Source organism: Panthera uncia (assembly GCF_023721935.1).
Source record: "Panthera uncia isolate 11264 chromosome A1 unlocalized genomic scaffold, Puncia_PCG_1.0 HiC_scaffold_17, whole genome shotgun sequence".
Lineage (NCBI taxonomy): Eukaryota > Metazoa > Chordata > Mammalia > Carnivora > Felidae > Panthera > Panthera uncia.
In genome coordinates this window covers 24883586-24906727 of record NW_026057577.1, presented here as the reverse complement: position 1 = coordinate 24906727, position 23142 = coordinate 24883586, and the positions used below count along the sequence as shown (strand labels likewise).

Genomic DNA, 23142 nt, shown 5'->3' with positions numbered 1-23142 from the left:
GGCCCTAACAGCTAGTATAAGAAAGGAAGGAAGCTTGATTACATGAATCCCATTATTAGAAAGGAGGGAATATATAGTAAGTGTAGTAGTAAAGTTTCTGTTTTATTATAGCAGCTTGAATAAAAACTCAACATACCACAGTTTAGTGACATTCATTCTGTACATTGTTATTTGGGTCTTTAAAAATTTCATTTGCCTCTTAACTGTTAGAGGGTACAAAACTCACTAATCTGTCTTCAACACATCCTCCTCTCTACCTGTCTACCAGTGTTCTTTCTAGATCACAGATTTTAATGAGTTGTTACTCTGCTTAGGAATTCTTAATGATTTCTGAAGTAGTTAAGGTTCAGTCATGAGATAGAAACCACTCCAGATATTTAATCAGAATTTAATATAAGAAATTGTTGCCAATTAACTGTTTACCTAAAATGGTAAAGAAGTAAGCACTAAGGTATCACAGAGGCAGGAAAACTGCCAAGTGGATTCATCTTCTGGTACATGAAAGAAATGCCACCACAGGGTGAAGACGTGTTGCTGCGGTAGTACAGGAAGAAAAATCCCACAAGAAAAAACATAAAGCAGGAAGTGTTTTCTTCCTCTAACCTTACAGTTGCTTTTGGTGCCCTTTTTGGCATAACCTAAGAAGGGACCAGTTGGCAAGAATGTGGTTCGCAGAATCTCAGCCCCATCATGACAAGGCAGAGTGAATCTGTAACCTTGCAACAATAACATAGTAACTGTCAGTGTTCACTTTACACAGCATGATTGTAAACCCCCTTTTTAGCCTTCTGTCCTGCCAGTCTCCCTACTCTGACATTCTCTCTCTTTGCCGCATATCTTCACAAGTGTGATTTCTTTGCCCGTGCTGTTTTGCCACCTGTCAAGTTCTCTCCCTGCATATCCGGTGAACTTTCTCTTATTCCATGATGCTGAGCTCAATGTTAACATTCTCTGGGAAGGCCATCCCTCCTTCCCGAGAAATCTTTAACGCATTTTCATTGTCTATTCTTACATTGCTTTCAAGTAGGAGCATGGGAATTTATTTTCATGTCTGTATGTGTGTCCAACAGCAGTGCCTCTTACTTATACTACATTCACAAATAAAATATTTTTACACTACCAAAACACAAACTAAGTATGCATACTTTCATAAGCTGAGTTTTTAAGGACCGATGATTTCTAAATTAAGTGATTTTTATGGCTTTGTTTTTTGTCATTGGCATATCTAGAGGTGGGGGTGAGGAACATAAGGGATGGTTGTAGGGAGAGGACTAAGAGAGCAGTCAGCTGGGGAGTTAGCTGGGGGAACCAAAAGAAGAGGTTGAAATTACTAAAATTTAGAAACTGTAAGCCCCTCATTGCACTGAAATTTGAAGAGAAGGTGCTACTTGGTTTGATTGCATAGTTCACTCATTGAAAACATGTTGAAAGAGCCAAAGATGCTTTGATAAAATCTATATTGAGAGGTCAGTCTGCAAAGCTCAGTCTGCAGCCTGTGTCCATACCAGCAATATAAATGAACACATATGGGGCACCTTGGTGGCTCACTCAGTTAAGCATTTGCTTCATGATTTCAGCTCAGGTCATGATCTCACTGTCATGAGATCCAGCCCCATGTAGGGCTCCTCGCTGACCTCGCAGAGCCAACTTAGGATTCTCTCTCTCTCTCTCTCTCTCTCTCTCTCTCTCTCTCTGCCCCTCCGCCACTGTCTCTCAAAAAAATTTTTTTAATTACAAAAAAAAGAACACATACAGGTATTTAACTTATAAGTTGTATTTTTTAATCCCCAAATTGTATAACTTTTTGAAAACGCTTTTATGGTGCGGTTTATATTTGTTGAATAAAATACTCCTTAGCAATTAATTTCCAAATTCAGTTCCTTAAGTTCTGCATGACGGCACTGAATTTTAGGTTAGCTGTGTACATCACATGTGTGTGTTGTAGTACATGTGTGACATTGGCCAAGTCTGATTAACTTACTGTTGATTTCAGTGTGTTTATGCTGCTTGTTTAATTGTTGTTAGCAAGTTGGGTGAAAGCTACAGAACTGTTAATAGTTTGCTTTTGATTGCTGACTGTTCTGTGATTTTGCTTTGTTTTTGCTGCCTACAGCTGTTGGTTTTTACTGTAAGTATCTTGAAAACTGTGGTATTCCATTACTTAATGTTTCTGTGTAGTGTTTTATTATTTTTAAAAAGTCCCATGATACAGAATTGAATGAAGTAGGAACCAGAACTTTTCTACCCACTGATAAGCTTGCCAGTGTAGACTGGTGTGTATTCTTTTCATCATTTTCTTTGAATACATGTATTTTTGGTTATAGAATCAGTATACATGCTGCTCTATAACTTGGAAACTTGTAGGGGGAATTTTTGACCTAATGTTCGATGAGGCCTAAAACAACTCAAGAGTGTGGCCCAAGGGTTGTGAAACTGGAATTTTTTTTTTTTTCTCAAGTGTGCATATGGAACTTTTTGCTTACTACTTTTTCATTTAATAGCACAAACCTTTTATTTGATTTCTTTAATACTTAGTAAACTTTCAGATTCAGCATTCCACGTCTGAGTTATTTTAACTAATTTTTTATTTTAAAGGAACATAAAGTTTTTGAAAAATCAAATTGCAGAGGAGGGATAGAATATAAGTCTCCACTCCCCAGAATTAACAATTGTTCATTTATTCATATATCCTTCCAGAAATTTGAGTGCACATAAAATGTGTTCACATTCTCTGCACCCCAAATGATACACTGTACTTTTCTTCTACCTACCCATCTCACCTGGCAATATACCTTGAATACTTTCCTGTTTCAGAATGTGTTGTTCTACCACAGTTTTTTTAACAGCTGTTGGCATTTCATTTAACCAGTCCCCTTTTGGTGGACATTTACAGTGTTGACAAAGTCTCTATGTTTATGTATCTTTACATTTTATGTTTGCATTACTATTATTATATTTCAAATTTTTGTCATGTTTTCTGGAGATTTGTTTTCTCTTGTGTTTATATATGTGTGTGTGTGTGTGTGTGTGTGTGTATATTCTGTGTGTGTGTGTGTACAAAATATCATCTGTTTTGCCTCCTGTCCAGCAAAACTTAAAATGTTTACTGCCTTGGCCTTCATAGAACAAAAGTGCCAATTCTTGATCTATACCATTATACAACTATCTTGTGTTTTCGTAGTGAAACTCTTCACTATATAGATTATCTTTCCTTGAACCACCACTTACTGTCTCAAGTATGAGCAGAGACTTTGTCCCATCTTATTTATTATTGTATCTTCATCATATGGAACACGGTTGACACATAACAGGCACTCCCTAAATATTTATTCACCATTTAGCAACTTAAAGTAAAATCAAAATGGGACACCTGGGTGGCTCAGTAGGTTAAGTTTCCAGCTGCAGCTCAGGTCATGATCTTGCATTTGGTGAGTTCAAGCCCCTTGTCACGCTCTCTGCACATAGCTCAGAGTCTGGAGCCTGCTTCAGATTCTTGGTCTCCCTTTCTGCTCTGCATGCACATTCTCTCTCTCCCTCTCCCTCTCCCTCTCCCTCTCCCTCTCCCTCTTCCTCTTCCTCCCTCCCTCCCTCCCTCCCTCTCCCTCTTTCCCTCTCTTTCCCACTCACTCACTCTAAGTCAAAAATAAATAAATAAACATTAAAAACATAAGATAGAATCAAGAGTCAGCCTTTTGGTTTTATTTTATCATCATCTTACCTAAAAAGGTCTTCCGTTTTTACTGTAACATCAGGGTCAATACATGCTTCCCTCAAGTATCTTATTTTTATATTTTATTCAGCAAGATTATAGTTAGCATTCTAGAAATTTTGCCTTTGGGTTGAAAGGCCAGATATTGGAGATTGCTTTTCTTGAATTTATTTACCTATTATGTAAGATTTTTTTTAAATGAACTATGAATCCTAAGACTAATAAATGCTGTCATCCACCAAGAGTCTTTTTAAATGTGTTTTCTCCTTACGGGGTTATATTTTTATATGCATTCTAATTTCATGCCTAAAATTTGAAATAATTAGATCATTTTTCTTGATTGAAATTTATTCTGACCTCATGTCTACCATTCATCTGATCATTAACATTGGAATATCTGCCATGTTTAAGTATTAGGTTTGACATCTATGATGTCCTGCTGACAGCAAACATGTTGATGAAGAATATGGATATTTTATATCTGTAACAACTCTAAAAGAGAAAAATAGGTTTACTCTGACAATGATAGCAATGCAAAGAAATGTCTTCCTCTAATCCTTTTCCGGGTAACTTTCTAGGTTGGCATTTACTACCATGGCAAATTTATCAGGGTTTGGGTAATGGGCTGCCCTCTGGATAATCCCTTTTATGGTTCTGTTCTAGAGGTACCCATTCATAATGCCAGATCCCTTTTATGTGATTATGTCACAGTTTGGCCTTCACATGGGAAACAAATCACTTTCAAGAAAGTATGACTTTTTTTTTTTTTTTAACTGTTTAGCAAGATACACAACTCTGAGTTCCTTCCCAGAAGATGTTAATAGTATGTTGGAAACAAAAGAAGAGAAAATGAAATGTGTGCAAATTCCCACCCTCTCTTTGTGAATAAATTTCCCTAGAGAAATTAAAGTGATCAGAGCATCTCCCCCTTACCTCAGGGTTAGCCAGTCCTGCGGGCTGAAAGCTCAGTCTCCAAAGACCTAGTAAGCTGATCCAATTCTAGAGCCCCAGACAACTGAGGCCTACTTTTGTGAAGAGGATAGGAATGGGGATAATGAAACCCTTTTGTTCACTGTCTTTCTCTTAGCAAACTGCAGTTTCCATCTACTTGAAAATATTTTCTAGCCACGGGTAGAGAAGCATCTCAATTTGGGTGGATCATAAAACACTCTAACCTTAAGCCTTGTAGGTTTACAAACGCGATGTCAGCAACACCTGAAGGATTGTCTTATTGCAAGGAAATAATGAACAAGAGGCTTTTGGTGACTCATATATTTGCATACATCAAGAAAGGCAGTTTGTTGCATCTATCTTATAAAAGAGACTTGACTGAATATATGAAGCTTTCTGCTTCCAACTTGGCAGTAGACCCAGAACATTTAGGACTCCTTTTTCCTGGAATTGTATTCATATATGTTCAGTTGAATCTTCCAGTCGGTCATGGAAATCTGTCTCTTTTTGTGCCATTAGCCTCAGAATGTTACCTTATTCTGTGAAATTATTTTCTGCTGCATCTATTTCATTACTCTTTTCTTCCCTTTAAACAGAATTATACTTCAGATGGCCTTAAGACAAATTTGTTAAGTTTTCTTCATCTCTTAAAGTTAATAATGCAATAAGAGAGTGCTAGAGAAACCATATCTACTTGAGCCACCAAACTCGCTCAACCCAATTACAGTCATTACAAAAAAAAAAAACACCCACAAATAGTATATTTTTCTTAAGAAAAAAAAAGACAGTTTTGGGGTACCTGGTTTGCTCAGTTGGTTAAGCGCCGACTTCAGCTCAGGTCATGATCTCACAGTTTGTGAGTTTGAGCCCCACATCGGGCTCTCTGCTCACAGCTCAGAACCTGGAGCCTGCTTCAGATTCTGTGTCTCCCTCTGTGTCTGCCCCTCCCCCACTCACACTCTGTCTCTCTCTCTCTCAAAAATGAATATTAGGAAAAAAATTTTTAAACAATTTTGTAACAATAATTTTAGGAAATTGGGAAATATTAATGATTAATTTTCAGATTATTTATGTTTATAATCAATATTCGGTAATATTAGGGGAAAATACACCACGTGTTCATGCTGTCAAATCACTTTTTACTTAACACTGAATTATATTAAAAAGTAGCCCGGGGTCATCATATTGAACATTGTCCTGGAAGTTTTTGGCCAGTGCTGTGTAACAAGAAAAATTTTTTAAAATAAGGTAGAATGGGGAGGATAATATCATTACTTATTTGTGCATATCATATGAACATTTATCTTGAGGTAAGATTTATCTGCTGATAGCAGAAATCACAAAGGTAAAGGGGTGCCTTTGTGGCTCAGTCGGTTGAGTGTATGTTGATTTCAGTTCAGGTCATGATCCCAGAGTCATGGGAGTGAGTCCTTTGTTGGGCTCTGCGCTGAGCATGGCGCCTGCTTGAGATTCTCTTTCTCCTTCTACCCATTTCACCCACTTGTGCTCTCTTTCTTCTTGTCTCAAAAATCAAAAAATTAAAAAGAAATGACAAAGTTTGAGATTTAACCGCATGAATATTTTAAATTTTCCTGTTAAATATGAAAATAGGAAAACTGCCACTTTATAGTAGACTGAGTGTTGTTATCTAGTATTGGCATAAATTCAGTAAGAAAGAGCATAAAGAATACCAAAAAGTATTTTTAAAAAGAAGGAATACTAAGAATGTAACTAAAATTGTTCTCTTTATATTCCAGGATGATAAAATATTATAGCCTTTTTGGAGAACACTTTGGCACTATATTTCAAAACCTTAAAAATAAGCATGTCCTTCCTTGAATTCAGCAATTCTCTCTCTCTCTTCTTCGTCTCCTCCCCCATCCCCCACTCTTTTTGGATTTTCTTTGAGGAAATAATCAGATTGCCTGCAAAGGTTTATCTACTAGGGAAGGGGAGGAGGGTATTATTCATCATAATGTCATTATAAAAGATATGCAACCTAATGTTTGTCATTAAAGGCTTGTATGATGTAAAAATATAAAATACATATTATGGGGTTGCCTGGGTGGCTCAGTGGGTTAAAGCATCTGACTCTTGATCTCACGGTTCCTGAGTTCACATCCTGTATCAAGCTTTGCACTGATAGCACAAAGCCTGCCTGAAATTCACTCTCTCTACCCACCTCTCTGCCCTTCTCCTGCTCACACAAATGCACACGATCACTCTCTCTCTCTCAAAAATAAGTAAACATTTTTTAGAAGAGAATTTTTTTTTTAATTTTTTTTAACGTTTATGTATTTTTGAGACAGAGAGAGACAGAGCATGAACGGGGGAGGGGCAGAGAGAGAGGGAGACACAGAATCAGAAGCAGGCTCCAGGCTCTGAGCCATCAGCCCAGAGCCTGACGCGGGCTCGAACTCACGGACCGTGAGATCGTGACCTGAGCTGAAGTCAGCCGCTTAACCAACTGAGCCACCCAGGCGCCCAGTAAACATTTTTTAAAAAATAAATATATCTTAAGGAGTCCTATGCCTCCATTAAAAACAGCTTATTTTTTTGTATGTGTTTTTCTGTGAACATATATTAGTATTTCATCACCTGAGAAGGCTGATATATTCATTTATCAATAAATGCAACAGTGATTTCTGTTAACCTCCTGGAATAGAAATGTATGTATCACTGTTCAGAGGGAGCTTTTTGTTCTGAATTGCTTTTTGAAGAGTTTAATTGTCTTGAAAATAACAAGGCACACTTTTGTATTCATGTAGATATTCCTGATCAAGTTATAAGAGTTTTCAAAGCAGATCAACAAAGTTGCTACATTATCATCAGTAAAGACACTACAGCTAAAGAAGTTGTTTGTCATGCTGTTCATGAATTTGGTTTGACTGGTGCATCTGACACATATTCTCTCTGTGAAGTTTCTGTTACTCCTGAGGGTGTCATAAAACAGAGAAGACTTCCGGACCAGTTCTCCAAATTAGCTGATAGAATTCAGCTCAATGGAAGGTGAATGTGCTTATTAGTGAATGTATTTTATTTCTAGATGTGTTTCTTTTTTTTAATGAACTATAATTAGCCTACAGTGTTCTCTTAGTTTAAGGTGTACAGCATGTTTGACAGTTGTGTACAGTGTTCAGTGTTCTCCACGATGAGTGTAGTCGCCGGACAATGTTGTCAGCCTGTTATTGGCTATATTTCCTCTGCTGTGTGTTTATCTCCATGAGCTATTTATTACATAACTGGAAGTTTTTAAATCTCTTAATCCCCCTTTATCTAGATGTGTTTTTGAAGATCATGTGTAAAAACAGACATTTTAAGTAGAAACATCACGTCTTAAGTGATCTTAAGAAACATCACTGAATTCACTCTAAAATTAAAGTAGGATTTCTCTTTTTCAGCTTCCTTGTCTCCATAATTACGTAAATGGAATCTCAGAGTGTTAGCTCTCATAAAGACTACCTGAAAATGAGAGGAGAAAGAGGACAATTTGCTAAGCTATTTTAGCCCTCCTGCTGAAATAGTCTTAGAACCACTGATGTAGTCCAGTCCATTTTTTACAGAGGAAACCAAGTGATACATATCTTTATATGTATGTGACAATATATATGTTAAATTATAAATTTGTTTTTAATGTGACTAAAATTTATGTGGGACAAAAGAAGGCATAATTTTTAAATGAGCTCCGAAAATTATTTGATCAACCAGAAGATTGTTTCTATAGTACATTTGTTCTTTATGCTGGTGGTTTTCTCTGAGAATAATATTTTCTTTTTAGTGACCTTAGATTTACATGTAGAGTAAAATCCTTAGAAACCTCACAGAGATTGCCTGTCATGGATGCTGTTAAAAGAGTGGGTTAACTCTGCTTTGCTAGCTACACATAGTGCTTAAAGAGCACAGACCCTGGAGCCAGGGTGCTCAGCAGTCTGGGTAAATTCTAGCTCTGGCTGTGTGACCAGGGTGTTATTTAGTTTCTCTCTGTCTGAATTTTCTCATCAAAAATATGGGGATGATAATAAATAGAAACTACCTCATAAGAATGGTAAGAGAATTAATGAGTTAACCTACCCTATAAATGTTAGATATAATTAACTAGTGTAATGGGTCTCAACACATTTGTAGTTTTCTTTTAGGCATGTGAACAGTATAAAAGAAGAAAAAGAGGTATAGTTGCTTGACTGTAAAAATAGATGAGATACAAACTTAGGCTTGGATCGAGTTGTATACCAGAAAAGAATAAAGTAAAAGTGACGTGTGACACAGCATGTTACCTCTTTGTCCCCAGCAACAGCCTTGTACAAGATATTTCCCAACTGTGAAGCTTGTCTCTTAACTTTTAAGTGCTATAGAATTGTTGATGTAAAAAGAAGAAAATGAAGGTCTTTTTTATGGCTGCTGATCAGTACCATTTGCTGGAGTGAGGTTTTGTATTTAACAAGGGAGAAATCGTTAGTGCAAGGGTTTCTCTCCTTTATAGGTTTTACTCTTCTTTGCTCCTCTTGGGAATTCAGAAATGAAGAAGAAAATAAGCGTAGGAACAACTTCTGAATAGATTCAGGTGTTTATTCATGCTGTCCATGAACAAATACTTAACATAGTACCTGCTATGCATCAGATACCTTCATATAGGCCTTATAGAGCTTTCATCCTCAAGAATATATACACAATTATTGACACATTTTGTGAGTAGTTGCGTAAAATGATAAGGTTCACGGCACTATCAACATTATTTTTACTCTTTAAATTTTTCTCATTTAAAATGTTAATTTTCTGGGGCACCTGAGTAGCTCAGTAGGTTAAGTATCTGACTCTTCATTTCTGCTCAGGTCATGATCTCATGGTTCATGTGTTTGAGCCCTGCCTTGGGCCTTGTGCTGACAGCGCATAGCCTGTTTGGGATTCTCTGTCTCCCTCTATCTTTCTCTCAAAAATAAATGAACACTTAAAATGTTAATTTTCCATTTCATCTACAAATGAATAGTCTGCTAATATTTTTGACAAAATGTTATTAACCGTATAATGACATTTTGACAAGTTAGATATGGAAGATGCTCTTATAAATGTGAAATCACTTATAAAAACAATTTTTTTTTTTTAGGTATTATTTAAAAAATAACATGGAAACAGAAACTTTATGTTCAGATGAAGATGCCCAAGAACTAGTTAAGGAAAGCCAACTGTCCATGCTGCAGCTCAGTACCATTGAGGTGGCCACTCAGCTATCAATGAGGGACTTTGATTTGTTTCGTAATATTGAGCCTACTGAATACATCGATGACCTTTTTAAGTTAGATTCCAAAACAGGAAATACTCACTTGAAAGAGTTTGAGGACATTGTTAACCAGGAGACATTCTGGGTTGCTTCAGAGATTTTAACTGAACCAAATCAGCTCAAACGAATGAAGATTATTAAGCATTTTATTAAAATTGCACTTCATTGTAGAGAATGTAAGAACTTCAATTCCATGTTTGCAATAATAAGGTAAGTTTGTACAAATAGTTGTGTATAGTTTTGTTGTATTAGATATGAAGCTAATTTCTTGTGTGTTAAGTGACTAGGAGAAGAAAAGTCTGATTAACAGGTTTTTAAAGTATTGTTAGAGTTAATATGTTTTCTCTTCTGGTGATAGTGGCTTTTTGCTTTTTGTTTCTTCCATCTTTCATTTAAACTTTTTTTTTTTTTTTTTTTTTTTTTTTGGCTGAATTAGGTTGATTGCCTTGCCATTTTTCTTCCTTTCTCTCCCTTTGGCATACTGTCTTTGGATCTATGCCCAACAGTTGGTCTTTATCATCAGACTCCAGTACTGTGCATCTTTCATTATCTACCTCACTGTGATTTGGCACTGAAAAATCATAGTGTGGTATCAGTACTCTAATCTAAAATTGCTATTTTGAAACAACAACAGTAATAATGCAACTATTTGGTAAGCTCATTCATCAGGTACTGCCTCACGTATCACTGGATGTGTTGTTGTCCAAACAAGGTAGGCATTAGAATTAGAATTACAAAAATTTGGTTTATAAAAGCCCAGAAAGTGTGGATGGTTATATGAGCTGGGAATCTTCTTCCCCTGACTCACTAGGTTTGGCTGAGATTGATAATTTATCTTCTGACCCTCCCCTATAGTATAGTGCTGATCATTAGAGGGATTCCTCTCAAAGGAAGTGTAATTTTAAATAGGGAGGGTAGTTGCAGTTTTGTGCATTTATAAGGCCACGTGCTTACATATAGCAGCATAATTACATCTTAATCCCAACTATGTATGCCGCGCCGCACCCCCCCCCCCCCAAGAATTTAATTATGGCTTGTTCCTACCCTCACATGAGGTAGAATCAGAATCTTTATAATCATAAATCTGTCATGGTAATAAGAAAGTCCTTTATGAAGTTAACCACTGGATACACTTTAATTAGATGATTTAGGAGGAGTTTTGGGTTGGGGCAGGGGGTGTTTTTTGTTTGTTTATTTTTTTTAGGAGGAGTATGGAACAGAGTTTAGCAGTGACCTTTAGAATCAGCTGCACTTGTGTCAGAGTCCTGCCTCTGTGGTGTAGTAGCAATGTGTCAGTAGAAAATTGAAGACCATTTTTTGTTTTGTTTTGTTTTGTTTTGTTTTTTGTTTTTCATCTGTAAAATGCAGGAATCACACTTCATACTGACAGTTTTTAACAGCTGAGTCTAAAACAAGGGAACAAAAATGCCATTGATAAGTACTTCGAAGGTTAGAAATTGAAACTGTGTAGGAACAGGCCTTGTTTTGGAGTAGTGTGAATAAAACTGACACCAAGAGGATTTCTGTGTAACAAGAGAGTATAAAAGGTAAATGGCTTAAGAGTCATAACTAGTGACCATCCTGAATGTTTGGGTGAAGAAGAGAGTCCAACCAAGAGATAGAAGATTAATAAAAGAAATAATACACCAGCACAGTGATGATCGTGTCACTAAAGCCAAGGAAAGAATGATTCAAGAGAAGGTGGTGGACAGTAGCCCCAAAATGGGTATTTGGTTAAGAGGTTTGTTTTGTTTTAAAGAGTGTTTTATTATACACATTACACATTTTCAGTAGTTCCTGAAAAATTAATTGCTTTGTTCCTCCTATTTTATGTTTAAGTGTATCAGAGAAGATAAAGCACATACCAACTTTCCAGCAGAGGTGACACAGGTGAACCAACCAGTTCTGCCTGCTATTAGATACTATATTTTATTTATTTGAGTTCTTTTTCTTAGTCTTGCTAAGAGTTTGTCAATTTTGTTTATCGTTTCATTGCTTTATTTTTATTTTTTGACCTCTGTTTCTGCTGTGATATTTGTTATTCCCTTCCTTTTCCTAACTTTGGGCTAAGTTTCTTTTTCTAGCTCTTTGATGTGAAAAGTTAGATAATTTATTGGAGATCTTACTATAGAAAGTTATCACTAAAATTCTGTCTTGGAAATCGTTTTTGCAGCATCCCACTGGTTTTGGTATGTTGTGTCTCCATTTTCCTTTTTGAGAGATACTTATTTCCCTTTTGTTTTTTTTGACCCATTCACGGTTATGTTGTTTAATTTCTACCCATTGGTAGATTTTCACATTTTCCTCTTCTTAATTCCTAGTTTTAGACCATTATGGGCAGAAAAAAATACTTAGCATGATTTCAGTCTTCTTAAATTTGCTAAGACTTTTGAGGTTTAGTTTATAATCTCTCCTGGAGGATGTTCCATTCATGCTTGAGAAGAGTGATTATTCTGCTAATGGTGAAAAGCCTGTCCAGTGTGTATTTGTTAGGTCCATTCAGCCTAAGGCGTGGTTCAAGTCCCATTTCTTTATTGATTTTCTGTCTAGGTAATTCATCCATTCCTGCAAGTGGGATATTGAAGTCCCATACTAGTATATTGCCACTTGTTGCTCCTTCAGGTCTGTTACTGTTTGCTTAATATAGTTAGGTGCTGAAATGTTGGGTGCATGTATATTAATGACTTTGATGTTTTCTTGATGAGTTGACCCTTTATCATTATGTAATGACCCTGTCTCTTGTTACCATTTTTGATTTAAAGTCCTTTTTATCTGATACAAATATAGCTACCCTGCTCTCACTTGGTTTCCACTTGCATGGACTGTCTTTTCCATAGTTTGATTTCCAGCTTATGTGTGTCCTTTAAGCTAAAGTGAGTCTTTTGTAGGCAGCATATAGTTGGGTCTTGCTTTTTTATTCTTCCACCCATTTGGTGGGAGAATTTCAATCCATTTACTTTATTTTTTTTTTTTAGATGAAGTCATAGTGTCTTATTTTTTTTTAATTTTTTAATGTTTATTTATTTTTAATATGAAATTTATTGCCGAATTGGTTTCCATACAACACCCAGTGCTCATCCCAGCAGGTGCCCTCCTCAGTGCCCATCACCCACTTTCCCCTCCCTCCCACCCCCCATCAACCCTCAAGTTTATTCTGTTTTTAAGAGTCTCTTATGGTTTGCCTCCCTCCCTCTCTAACTGTTTTTTATCCCCTCCCCCTCCCCCATGGTCTTCTGTTAAGTTTCTCAGGATCCACTTAAGAGTGAAAACATAAGGTATCTGTCTTTCTCTGTATAACTTTTTTCACTTAGCATAACACTCTCCAGTTCCATGCACGTTGCTACAAAAGGCCATATTTCATTCTTTCTCATTGCCAAGTAGTATTCCATTGTATATATAAACCACAACTTCTTTATCCATTCATCAGTTGATGGACATTTAGGCTCTTTCCATGATTTGGCTATTGTTGAAAGTGCTGCTATAAACATTGGGGTACAAGTGCCCCTAGGCATCAGCACTCCCGTATCCCTTGGGTAAATTCCTAGCAGTGCTATTGCTGGGTCACAGAGTAGATCTATTTTTAATTTTTTGAGGGACCTCCACACCATTTTCCAGAGCGTCTGCACCAGTTTGTATTCCCACCAACAATGCAAGAGGGTTCCCATTTCTCCACATCTTCTCCAGCATCCATAGTCTCCCGATTTGTTCGTTTTAGCCTCTCTGATTGGCGTGAGATGATATCTCAGTGTGATTTTGATGATTTGTATTTCCCTGATGAGGAGTGACGTTGAGCATCTTTTCATGTGCCTGTTGGCCATCTGGATGTCTTCCTTAGAGAATTGTCTGTTCATGTTTCTGCCCATTTCTTCACTGGATTATTTGTTTTTCGGGTGTGGAGTTCGGTGAGTTCTTTATAGATTTTGGAAACTAGCCCTTTGTCCGATATGTCATTTGCAAATATCTTTTCCCATTCCGTTGGTTGCCTTTTATTTTTGTTGATTGTTTCCTTTGCAGTGCAGAAGCTTTTTATCTTCATGAGGTCCCAATAGTTCATTTTTGCTTTTAATTCCCTTGCCTTTGGAGATGTGTCAAGTAAGAAATTGATGCAGCTCAGGTCAGGGAGGTTTTTTTTCCTGCTTTCTCCTCTAGGGTTTTGATGGTTTCCTGTCACACATTCATCCTTCATCCATTTTGAGTATTTTTGTGATGGTGTAAGAAAGTGGTCTAGTTTCATTTTTCTGCATGTTGCTGTCCAGTTCTCCCAGCACCATTTGTTAAAGACACTATCTTTTTTTTTCCATTGGATATTCTTTCCTGCTTTGTCAAAGATTAGTTGGCCATACTTCTGTGGGTCCAGTTTTGGAGTCTCTGTCCTATTCCATTGGTCTATGTGTCTGTTTTTGTGCCAATACCATGCTGTCTTGATGATTACAGCTTTGTAGTAGAGGCTAAAATCTGGGATTGTGATACCTCCCGCTTTGGTCATCTTCTTCAATATTACTTTGACTCTTCAGGGTCTTTTGTGGTTCCATACAAATTTTAGGATTGCTTGTTCTAGCTTTGAGAAGAATGCTGGTGCAATTTTGATTGGGATTGTATTGAATGTGTTGATTGCTTTGGATAGTATTGGCATTTTAAACAATATTATTTTTCCAATTCATGAGCATGTAATGATGGAGAACTATCTATCATGCTACTGGAAGTCAAAATAAAGCTGGAGTAGCCATACTTATATCAGACAAACTAGACTTTAAATTAAAGGCTGTAACAAGAGATGAAGAAGGGCATTATATAATAATTACAGGGTCTATCCATCAGGAAGAGCTAACAATTATAAATGTCTAGGCGCCGAATACCGGAGCCCCCAAATATATAAAACAATCACAAACATAAGCGACCTTATTGATAAGAATGGGATAATTGCAGGGGACTTTAATACCCCACTTAGAGCAATAGATAGATCATCTAGACACGGAATCAATAAAGAAACAAGGGCCCTGAATGATACATTGGATCAGATGGACTTGACAGATATATTTAGAACTCTGCATCCCAAAGCAACAGGATATACTTTCTTCTCGAGTGCACATGGAACATTCTCCAAGATAGATCACATACTGGGTCCCAAAACAGCCCTTCATAAGTATAAAAGAATTGAGATCATACCATGCACACTTTCAGACCACAATGCTGTGAAACTTGAAATCAACCACAGGAAACAGTCTGGAATACCTCCAAAAGCATGGGAGTTAAAGAACACCCTACCAAAGAATGAATGGGTCAACCAGGCACTTAGAGAAGAAATTAAAAAATATATGGAAACAAACGAAAATGAAAATACAACAATCCAAACGGTTTGGGATGCAGCGAAGGCAGTCCTGAGAGGAAAATACATTGCAATCCAGGCCTATCTCAAGAAACAAGAAAAATCCCAAATACAAAATCTAACAGCACACCTAAAGGAAATAGAAGGAGAACAGCAAAGACACCCCAAACCCAGCAGAAGAAGAGAAATAATAAAGATCAGAGCAAAAATAAACAACATATTAACCAAAAAAAAAAAAACCGTAGAGCAGTTCAATGAAACCAAGAGTAGGTTTTGAAGAAATAAACAAAATTGATAAACTTCTAGCCAGGCTTCTCAAAAAGAAAAGGGAGAGGACCCAAATAGATAAAATCATGAATGAAAATGGAATTATTACAACCAATCCCTCAGAAATACAAGCAATTATCAGGGAATACTATGAAAAATTATATGCCAACAAACTGGACAACCTGGAAGAAATGGACAAATTCCACCCACTTCCAAAACTCAAACAGGAAGAAATAGAAAATTTGAACAGACCCATAACCAGTGAAGAAATTGAATCAGTTATCAAAAATCTCCCAACAGATAAGAGTCTAGGACCAGATGGCTTCCCAGGGGAATTCTACCAGACATTTAGAGCAGAGATAATACCTATCCTTCCCAAGCTGTTCCAAAAAATAGAAAGGGAAGGCAAACTTCCAGACTCAATCTATGAAGCCAGCAATACTTTGATTCCCAAACCAGACAGAGACCCAACAAAAAAAGAACTACAGGCCAATATCCCCGATGAATATGGATGCACAAATTCTCAATAAGATACTAGCAAATCGAATTCAACAGCATATAAAAAGAATTATTCACCATGATCCAGTGGGATTCATTCCTGAGCTGCAGGGCTGGTTCAACATTCACAAATCAATCAGTGTGATACATCACTTTAATAAAAGAACTATAGGATCCTGTCAACCGATACAGAAAAAGCATTTGACAATATTCAGCACCCTTTCTTAATAAAAACCCTTGAGAAAGTCGGAACAGAAGGAACATACTTAAACATCACAAAAGCCATTTATGAAAAGCCCACGGATAATATCATCCTCAATGGGGAAAAACCGAGAGCTTTCCCCCTGAGATCAGGAACATGACGGGGATGTGTACTCTTACCGCTGTTGTTTAACATAGTGTTGGAAGTTCTCGCATCAGCAATCAGACAACAAAAGGAAATCAAAGGCATCAAAATTGGCAAAGATGAAGTCAACCTTTCACTTTTTGCATATGACATGATACTATACATAGAAAACCCAATAGATTCCACCAAAAGTCTGCTACAACTGATAATGAATTCCGCAAAATCGCAGGGTACAAAATTAATGTACAGAAATCAGGTGCATTCTTATACACTAATTATGAAGCAACAGAAAGACAAATAAACTGGTCCCATTCACAGTTGTGCCAAGAATCATAAAACACCTAGTAATAAACCTAACCAAAGATGTGAAAGATCTGTATGCTGAAAACTATAGAAAGCTTATGAAGGAAACTGAAAAAGATACAAAGTCCATTTACACTTAGAATGATTACTGATACATGGGGACTTTTACTACTGCCATTTTATTATTTTCTCGCTGTTTTGTCTTTCTTTTTTACTCCCTTGCTGTGTTCTTTTGTGAATTGATGATCTTCTGTCCTGATATGCTCTAATATCCTTTTCTTTGTCTTTCCATGAGTCTATTATAGGTGTTTGCTTTTTGGTTACCATGAGATCTACATGAAACAACAATTTATTTCATGCTGATACTAACTTCAATCATATGCAAAACCCTTTTATTCCCCACCTTTTATGTTTTTAATGTCAACAGTTTGCTTTCTTAGATCCTGTATTCATTTACAAATTATCCAGGAATCTTAAATGCTGCTCTCCAGATCTGCTCCCTCCCCCTAGTCATGGAGCTCCCACTTTAATGGATGTTCTGGGTCTGGATCTTCCAAGAGTAAAATGAGTGTCTTTGACAGCATCCTACACAATTAGGGAAGCCAGGCATGTACTCACCAGCTCTCCCTCTCTCCTGTGGGAAAAATCACCAGCTATATCTAGTTACCTTTCAACTGTGCTGCTTTGGAGAAGAGATGATGCCAGCAAAATCAAGCTCTTCTCTTTACCTACTTGAATGCATCCAAACCTTTCTGTTTTTTAATTTTGTTTTACTCCAGCTGAGTACTGGAACTTCTCTTCTGGAAACCTGGACTTCCACAAAGTCTCTCTCTCTTCTTTAGGTGACTGAGTTCTTGTTCTGCAGGCACTCCCAGACTACAGGCAAGGGGGGCACAAACCACTTCATAACCTCCTATAGGTTCTACAAACAGTACTAAAGACGGTCTCTTACCAATACACTTGTAAACAAGGCTTTCCCGAGCCCCCTTGGCGAATGATGCTGGGTTCAACACACGCAGTGTTATTCATGAGTAGATGCTAGACTTTTGTTGTTTGGTTGGAGGGATAAAACAAGGGATATCTTATGCTGTCATGATACAGACATCACTCTCTGTAATCAAATCTTGGTTGAAGTTTGCTTTCTAGTCATTTTATAAAGGTCTTGTAGAAATTCTATTTGCTGAATATATTTGAAGTGTCTTCCTGTTGTCTTTGAACGTCCATCACATTGTGGCTTTAAAATTCTTGTCTCACGTGTTATTTCCTGGTAATGTCATAGACAGTAGCTTCATAACTAGCATTTTATGTAGCTGTTCAAATCTCTGAGATTTCTCCCCATGTTCTGTCCTTGTCTCTGATGTCCTTTACCTTTACATCTGTGTTTCTACCTCTCTTTTAGTTATGTATCTGGTTCTCTGGGACTGTGGTGCCTGTTCAGTCTGTAGTGCCTGATTTGTTTCTGTAGTTTTCTCAGGTTATACCTTTGAATATTTTTTCAGTTCCATTATTTTTGTTTCCTTCTTCCAAAGATAGCAGTTATTGCACATTTTAGATCTCCATTCTCTTCCATATCCATTATTTTCTCTCTAGAGAAATAGAATTTCCATTGATTGCTGATTGCTTCCACTGATTGCTTTTGTTGATCCTTAACACAACTTGTGCACAGTCTTTTTTTTTTTCTTTTGTACGTTCCAGTATGGCCTTCATTTCTGTGTTGGTTTTTATATTTCTTTCATTTCTTTTCTGAACTCGACTAGTTTTTTTTTGTTTTGTTTTGTTTTTTATCAACTTCTCTTACCATATTTTCTCTAAGCTCTTTATATCACTCCATTAAGCTGTTTACTTTATTCATTTGAAATCATGGCTAGGTCATTGATTTTTATTTGATTGGTGGCAACATTTTTCTTACTTGTGTTCTTTGTTAGTTTTCCTGTACCAACTATTTGCAGGAAGTTTATGTGGGAGAGGATCCAGGGCATTATTTCAGGCTAGCAGGAATTGAGCCTTAATGTGAATTGTTTTTACCCTCCCTCCCTCCCTCCCTCCCTTCCTTCCTTCCTTCCTTCCTTCCTTCCTTCCTTCCTTCCACTACGTTGAGATGGGCAGCTTTGGGGCTGCTTACCGCTCAGAATTTCTACCTTCTGTCCTGTCTCACTGTTAAAGGTATTAAGGTATTGTCCCATGAAGATATTATCTCACTCTGTGTACTTAACCTGGCATTTCCTGGTAAAGAACACAGTCAAGCCCCCACCTAATTCTGTCATCCTATGGATTCTGTTGTGTTGTCTCCAATAGGATATTTGCTGTTCTTGCCTTTAGGGTGAGGTAGCCACTTCAGAGAACTTCACCAGCTTGCATTGAGATCTTTAACCATGCCCATTCTTTTTCAGCATTTGGCATTCTCCTGTTTAATCTTGACTGTTTATTGGCAACCTTTTAATGTGTTCAGGAGTTACAGATATCTTAGTTTCTGTGAAGATGAAATTTGCATTTCTGTTATTGATCCATAGAGTTTCTTGGGATGATTTCTGAGAGGCAAAGGGAGAAAAGATATCTTAACTCCACACCTTAAAATCAGAAGTCAAGAAAACATTTTAAGTACAGTGGTGTGCGTAAAAGTCAGGTGCCTGGGAATAAAAGAAGGGTTAACTGGTTAGAAAATTGAAGCATTATATATGCAGGATTGATGTGGCAGCCTACCTGCCTGATGGTAGTATAGACATAAAGGGATAGAGAGGAGCGAATGGGCATGTTTTTCAAAGGAGGGCTATCTGAGCTTAAAATCCTGTCAGAAGAAGACATTGAATATGTGGACGCCTTGGGGGACAGGATTAGAACCTAGAGATAGGGAAGTATTTGAATCAGGGACATGAGAGAACAAAACCTTGGAAAGAAGGCTGCCTCAGCTCTAGAACTTGCCTCAGTTATTATAGCAATTGTGTCCAGCATTACTTAAACCACTTTCACAATAGTGTCTTCATAAAGTTATTTTCTGAATAAAGCAAAGAAAACTTTGTGATATTTGAAGGGTTTTTTTTTTATGTTTAAGTGTCTACTTTATGGAAATACTGTGTTTGTCTCAATACATGCAAGCTGTAAAATAAAGGCTACAGTCTACAACTATACGCAAGTAATGTAGTTCTTCTGGTATAAATTTTCCTGATTGTAACATCAGAGAGCCCTTTTATTATTTTTTTTCCCATGGTTTTGGTCTCTTCATTTCAACATATTAGAAACATGTCCCTATTTATTTTATCTTTATTAGAGAAATTTGTTGTATATGCTTTACTGCCCTGAGTCTTCTCCCTTATCCAAGTCCCTTATTAATGTTTTTATTCTCATCTTTGGCAGTGGCTTGAACCTGGCATCTGTAGCACGACTCAGAGGTACTTGGGAAAAATTACCAAGCAAGTATGAGAAACACCTCCAGGATCTACAAGACCTTTTTGATCCATCTAGAAACATGGCAAAATATAGAAATATTCTTAGTAGTCAAAGCATGCAGCCTCCAATTATTCCACTCTTCCCTGTTGTCAAGAAAGATATGACATTTCTACATGAAGGTATTTAAAAGTTACTTGAAAATTAGTGTGTTTAGCTTCAGCAAATTCCACAGAATTGTGATGTATTATATTTTTCAGCCTTTTATATCACAAAAGCTTTACCTAATTAAATGTAGCAAATTTTAGAAATCAAAACCCACATTATTGACAAAAACAAATTTAAGTGTTTTCCCTCTGCATTCAAACTTAAATTTGACTTACACCCACATCAGATTGTTCATATTTTTTATTTTGTTTACTAATAATTTTCCTTCCAAACTTTTTTTAATTGAATTATTCAACACATTCAATACAGTAAAGTGACCATAACAAGAGAACAGCTAAATGAATTACGACAGAGCAAACTCCCATGTAATCAACTCACAGGTCAAAAATAAAATGTTGCTAGCCTTGCAGGAGCCCTATTGATGCCCCTCTCTAATAACCGTCCTCATTCTCTTCCTCAAAAGCAATGACTGTCCTGACTTCTAATACTGTGGTTTAGTTTTATCTGTTGCTGAACTTTATATAAATGGAATCACATAGTATATTTGTTTTCTTGCATTTTGGTTTGGTTTGGTTTCTGGCTTATTTTAGTCAATATTAGATTTATGAGATTTTCCCATGTTTTTTGAGTGTAACTGTATTTCATTTTCAAAAGTAGTATTCCATTACCGGAATGCAATACAGTGGATTTATCCATTCTCCTGATGAGCATTTCATAGTTTTCCACTGTTCACCTATTATGGATAATGCTGCTTTGAATATTAATATCGTTCATAGTGGATTTTATTATGGATGTGATATTCATATAATCAACTTTAGAAAACAGTTTGGCATTGTCTAGCAAAAGTGCAACACTGGCAGTGGTGCTAGAGTTAGTGTTCCTCACCAATACCTGGTAAATTCATTCTTTTATTAGGTTGTTTCTTATTTAATGCATTTTTAAGAATTTCTTATAAATCCTGGGTGTAATACGATTTGCCTTTTGAATCTCTTAAGGTTATCTTTTAATGCACAGCATGTTCTTAGTTTTAAAAGACTAGCATATGGATCTTTTAGCATGTTTCACTTCCAGTCTCCCTGAATTATTTTTTGTATATGGTATTTATTCTAGTCTGGTAACTGGCTAACTATACACTGTTTTACTATTTTTCTAGTGTTACCCTAGGCATTATATTTATACTTAATTAGTTGATATTAATTAGGTTAATATTCATTAGTACTTTTCTGTGTATTGGGCAGTGCAAGGAATTTAGAGTACTTGAATTCCATTTACTCACCTACCAGTTTATGTGCGCTTGTCATGCCTTTAACTTCTACGTGATCTTATCATTTAGAGAAGTTAGTATTTATCTTTTTCTAGATGATGTTACTGTTTTTATTCCTCTGTTTTCAAAGCTTCCATGTGGTTGGGGTTTTTTTTCCTTCCTATAGAATACTATTTATTGTTTATTTAAGTACAAGTCTGCTGGTGATGAAATATCCTTATTTCATTTATCTAAAAATATCTATACTTCATATTCATTTTTAAGGCATAATTTTGGTTCGCAGTGGTCTAAACACTTTAAAAGACCATTTCATTATGTCCTGGCTTTTATTGTTGATACTGAGAAGTCATTTGTCAGTCTTATTTGCTGTTCCTGTGATTATATTCTGCCCTTCTTCCAATAGCTGCTTTGTAATTGTCTCTTCTCTTGGTCTCTTTTTTTTTTTTCCTGTAGTTTTGCTATGATGTAGCTAGGTGTGGCATTTGCTTGTTTTAGTCCTGATTTGTTTATAAGATACCTTGGAACCCATGTTTTGGTATTTTTCATGAGTTTTGGAAAAATTCTCATTCATTTTGTCTTCAGATTTCTTACCTCTTCTGACCTCTATTTTAGGGATTTTGATTTCGCCTGTCTTAGACATGATGGCTGCCTCTATTGTCTCATACCCTCTTTTCTCCATTTCTCATCTTTTTGTCTAACCATGCTTCATTCTGGATATTTTCTTCCAACTTACTGTCCAGTTTATCAGTTGTTGAACTATGTGTAATTTACTCTTAAATATATCAGTGAGTTCCTAGCCAGTTATTGTGTTTTGTCAGGTTTACAACTTACATTTTTTTTTATCTCTGTGTTCTCTGCTAAAGTTCTTAGTGTTGTTTTCTACATCTTTGCACATATCCAGCTTAGTTAAAGTCTTTGTCTAATAACTCCATCCTTTGTGGGTCCTTTTCTGTTGTCTTTGTCTCCTGTTTTCATTTGTCATCTCTTCTCCTGACGTCTCTAGTTACTTCTGATCAAATGGATGTTGTGTATAAAAGATTACAGAAATAATTTGAGGTTTCAGATGATGTTCCATTCCTCCAGAAAGAAATAAAACTTGCTTTTGCCAGGCAGCTAGGTAAGCTAGCAGTCCAAGATCACCTTAATCCATTTTTACATTTTTAAGATATTTTAACACTGAACTTTTATCTTGGTCACAACTAGTTCATCGTAGTCCCAGGATAGCCCTTCAGGATCCCAACCCAAAGCGCTGGAGGTTTACCAGGACCTAAGGTGTTTTCCTCTAACCTAAGAAGTCAGGGTGTCACTACTTAGTTTTTTAAGCTCATCATCCCCTTTTCTGAATCAGTAGATGCCTCTAGGGTCAGGCACTGGGAAATGGTAAACCTTTCCCAGATCTTTCATTCTTCTTCCAAACCTTCCCTTCCTTGATAGCCTTTTATTGCCTTAAAATACTTGTTTTTTCTATTTTTGCTCAAATTTTCTAATTATTCTCAGCAGGAGGGTTGTTCTAATTAGTCTTAATGCTTCCTCTCTATCACTCCTTTTTCATAAGGAAATAATACTCTGATAGGCTTCAAATATATTTTTCTGACTTGTTCCCTCAAGAGATGTTTATGTGACTTGGAAGTTTTTGTTTTTGTTTTTGTTTTAA

General features: G+C 36.5%; 1 protein-coding gene across 11 annotated transcripts in view; it reads left to right on the top strand.

Moving 5' to 3' along the window:
* Positions 1 to 23142, top strand: part of RAPGEF6 (Rap guanine nucleotide exchange factor 6) — a 214405-nt gene that overhangs the window by 141954 nt on the left and 49309 nt on the right. For all 11 annotated transcript variants that reach the window (XR_007461556.1, XR_007461555.1, XR_007461558.1 and 8 more), the window contains 3 exons: positions 7429 to 7669; positions 9762 to 10145; positions 20027 to 20238. Coding sequence is in view for 3 of the 11 variants with exons in the window: in XM_049648461.1 (XP_049504418.1) it covers positions 7429 to 7669; positions 9762 to 10145; positions 20027 to 20238 (837 nt within the window). In the remaining 8 variants the exon portion in view is untranslated. The remainder of the gene's footprint in view (positions 1 to 7428; positions 7670 to 9761; positions 10146 to 20026; positions 20239 to 23142) is intronic.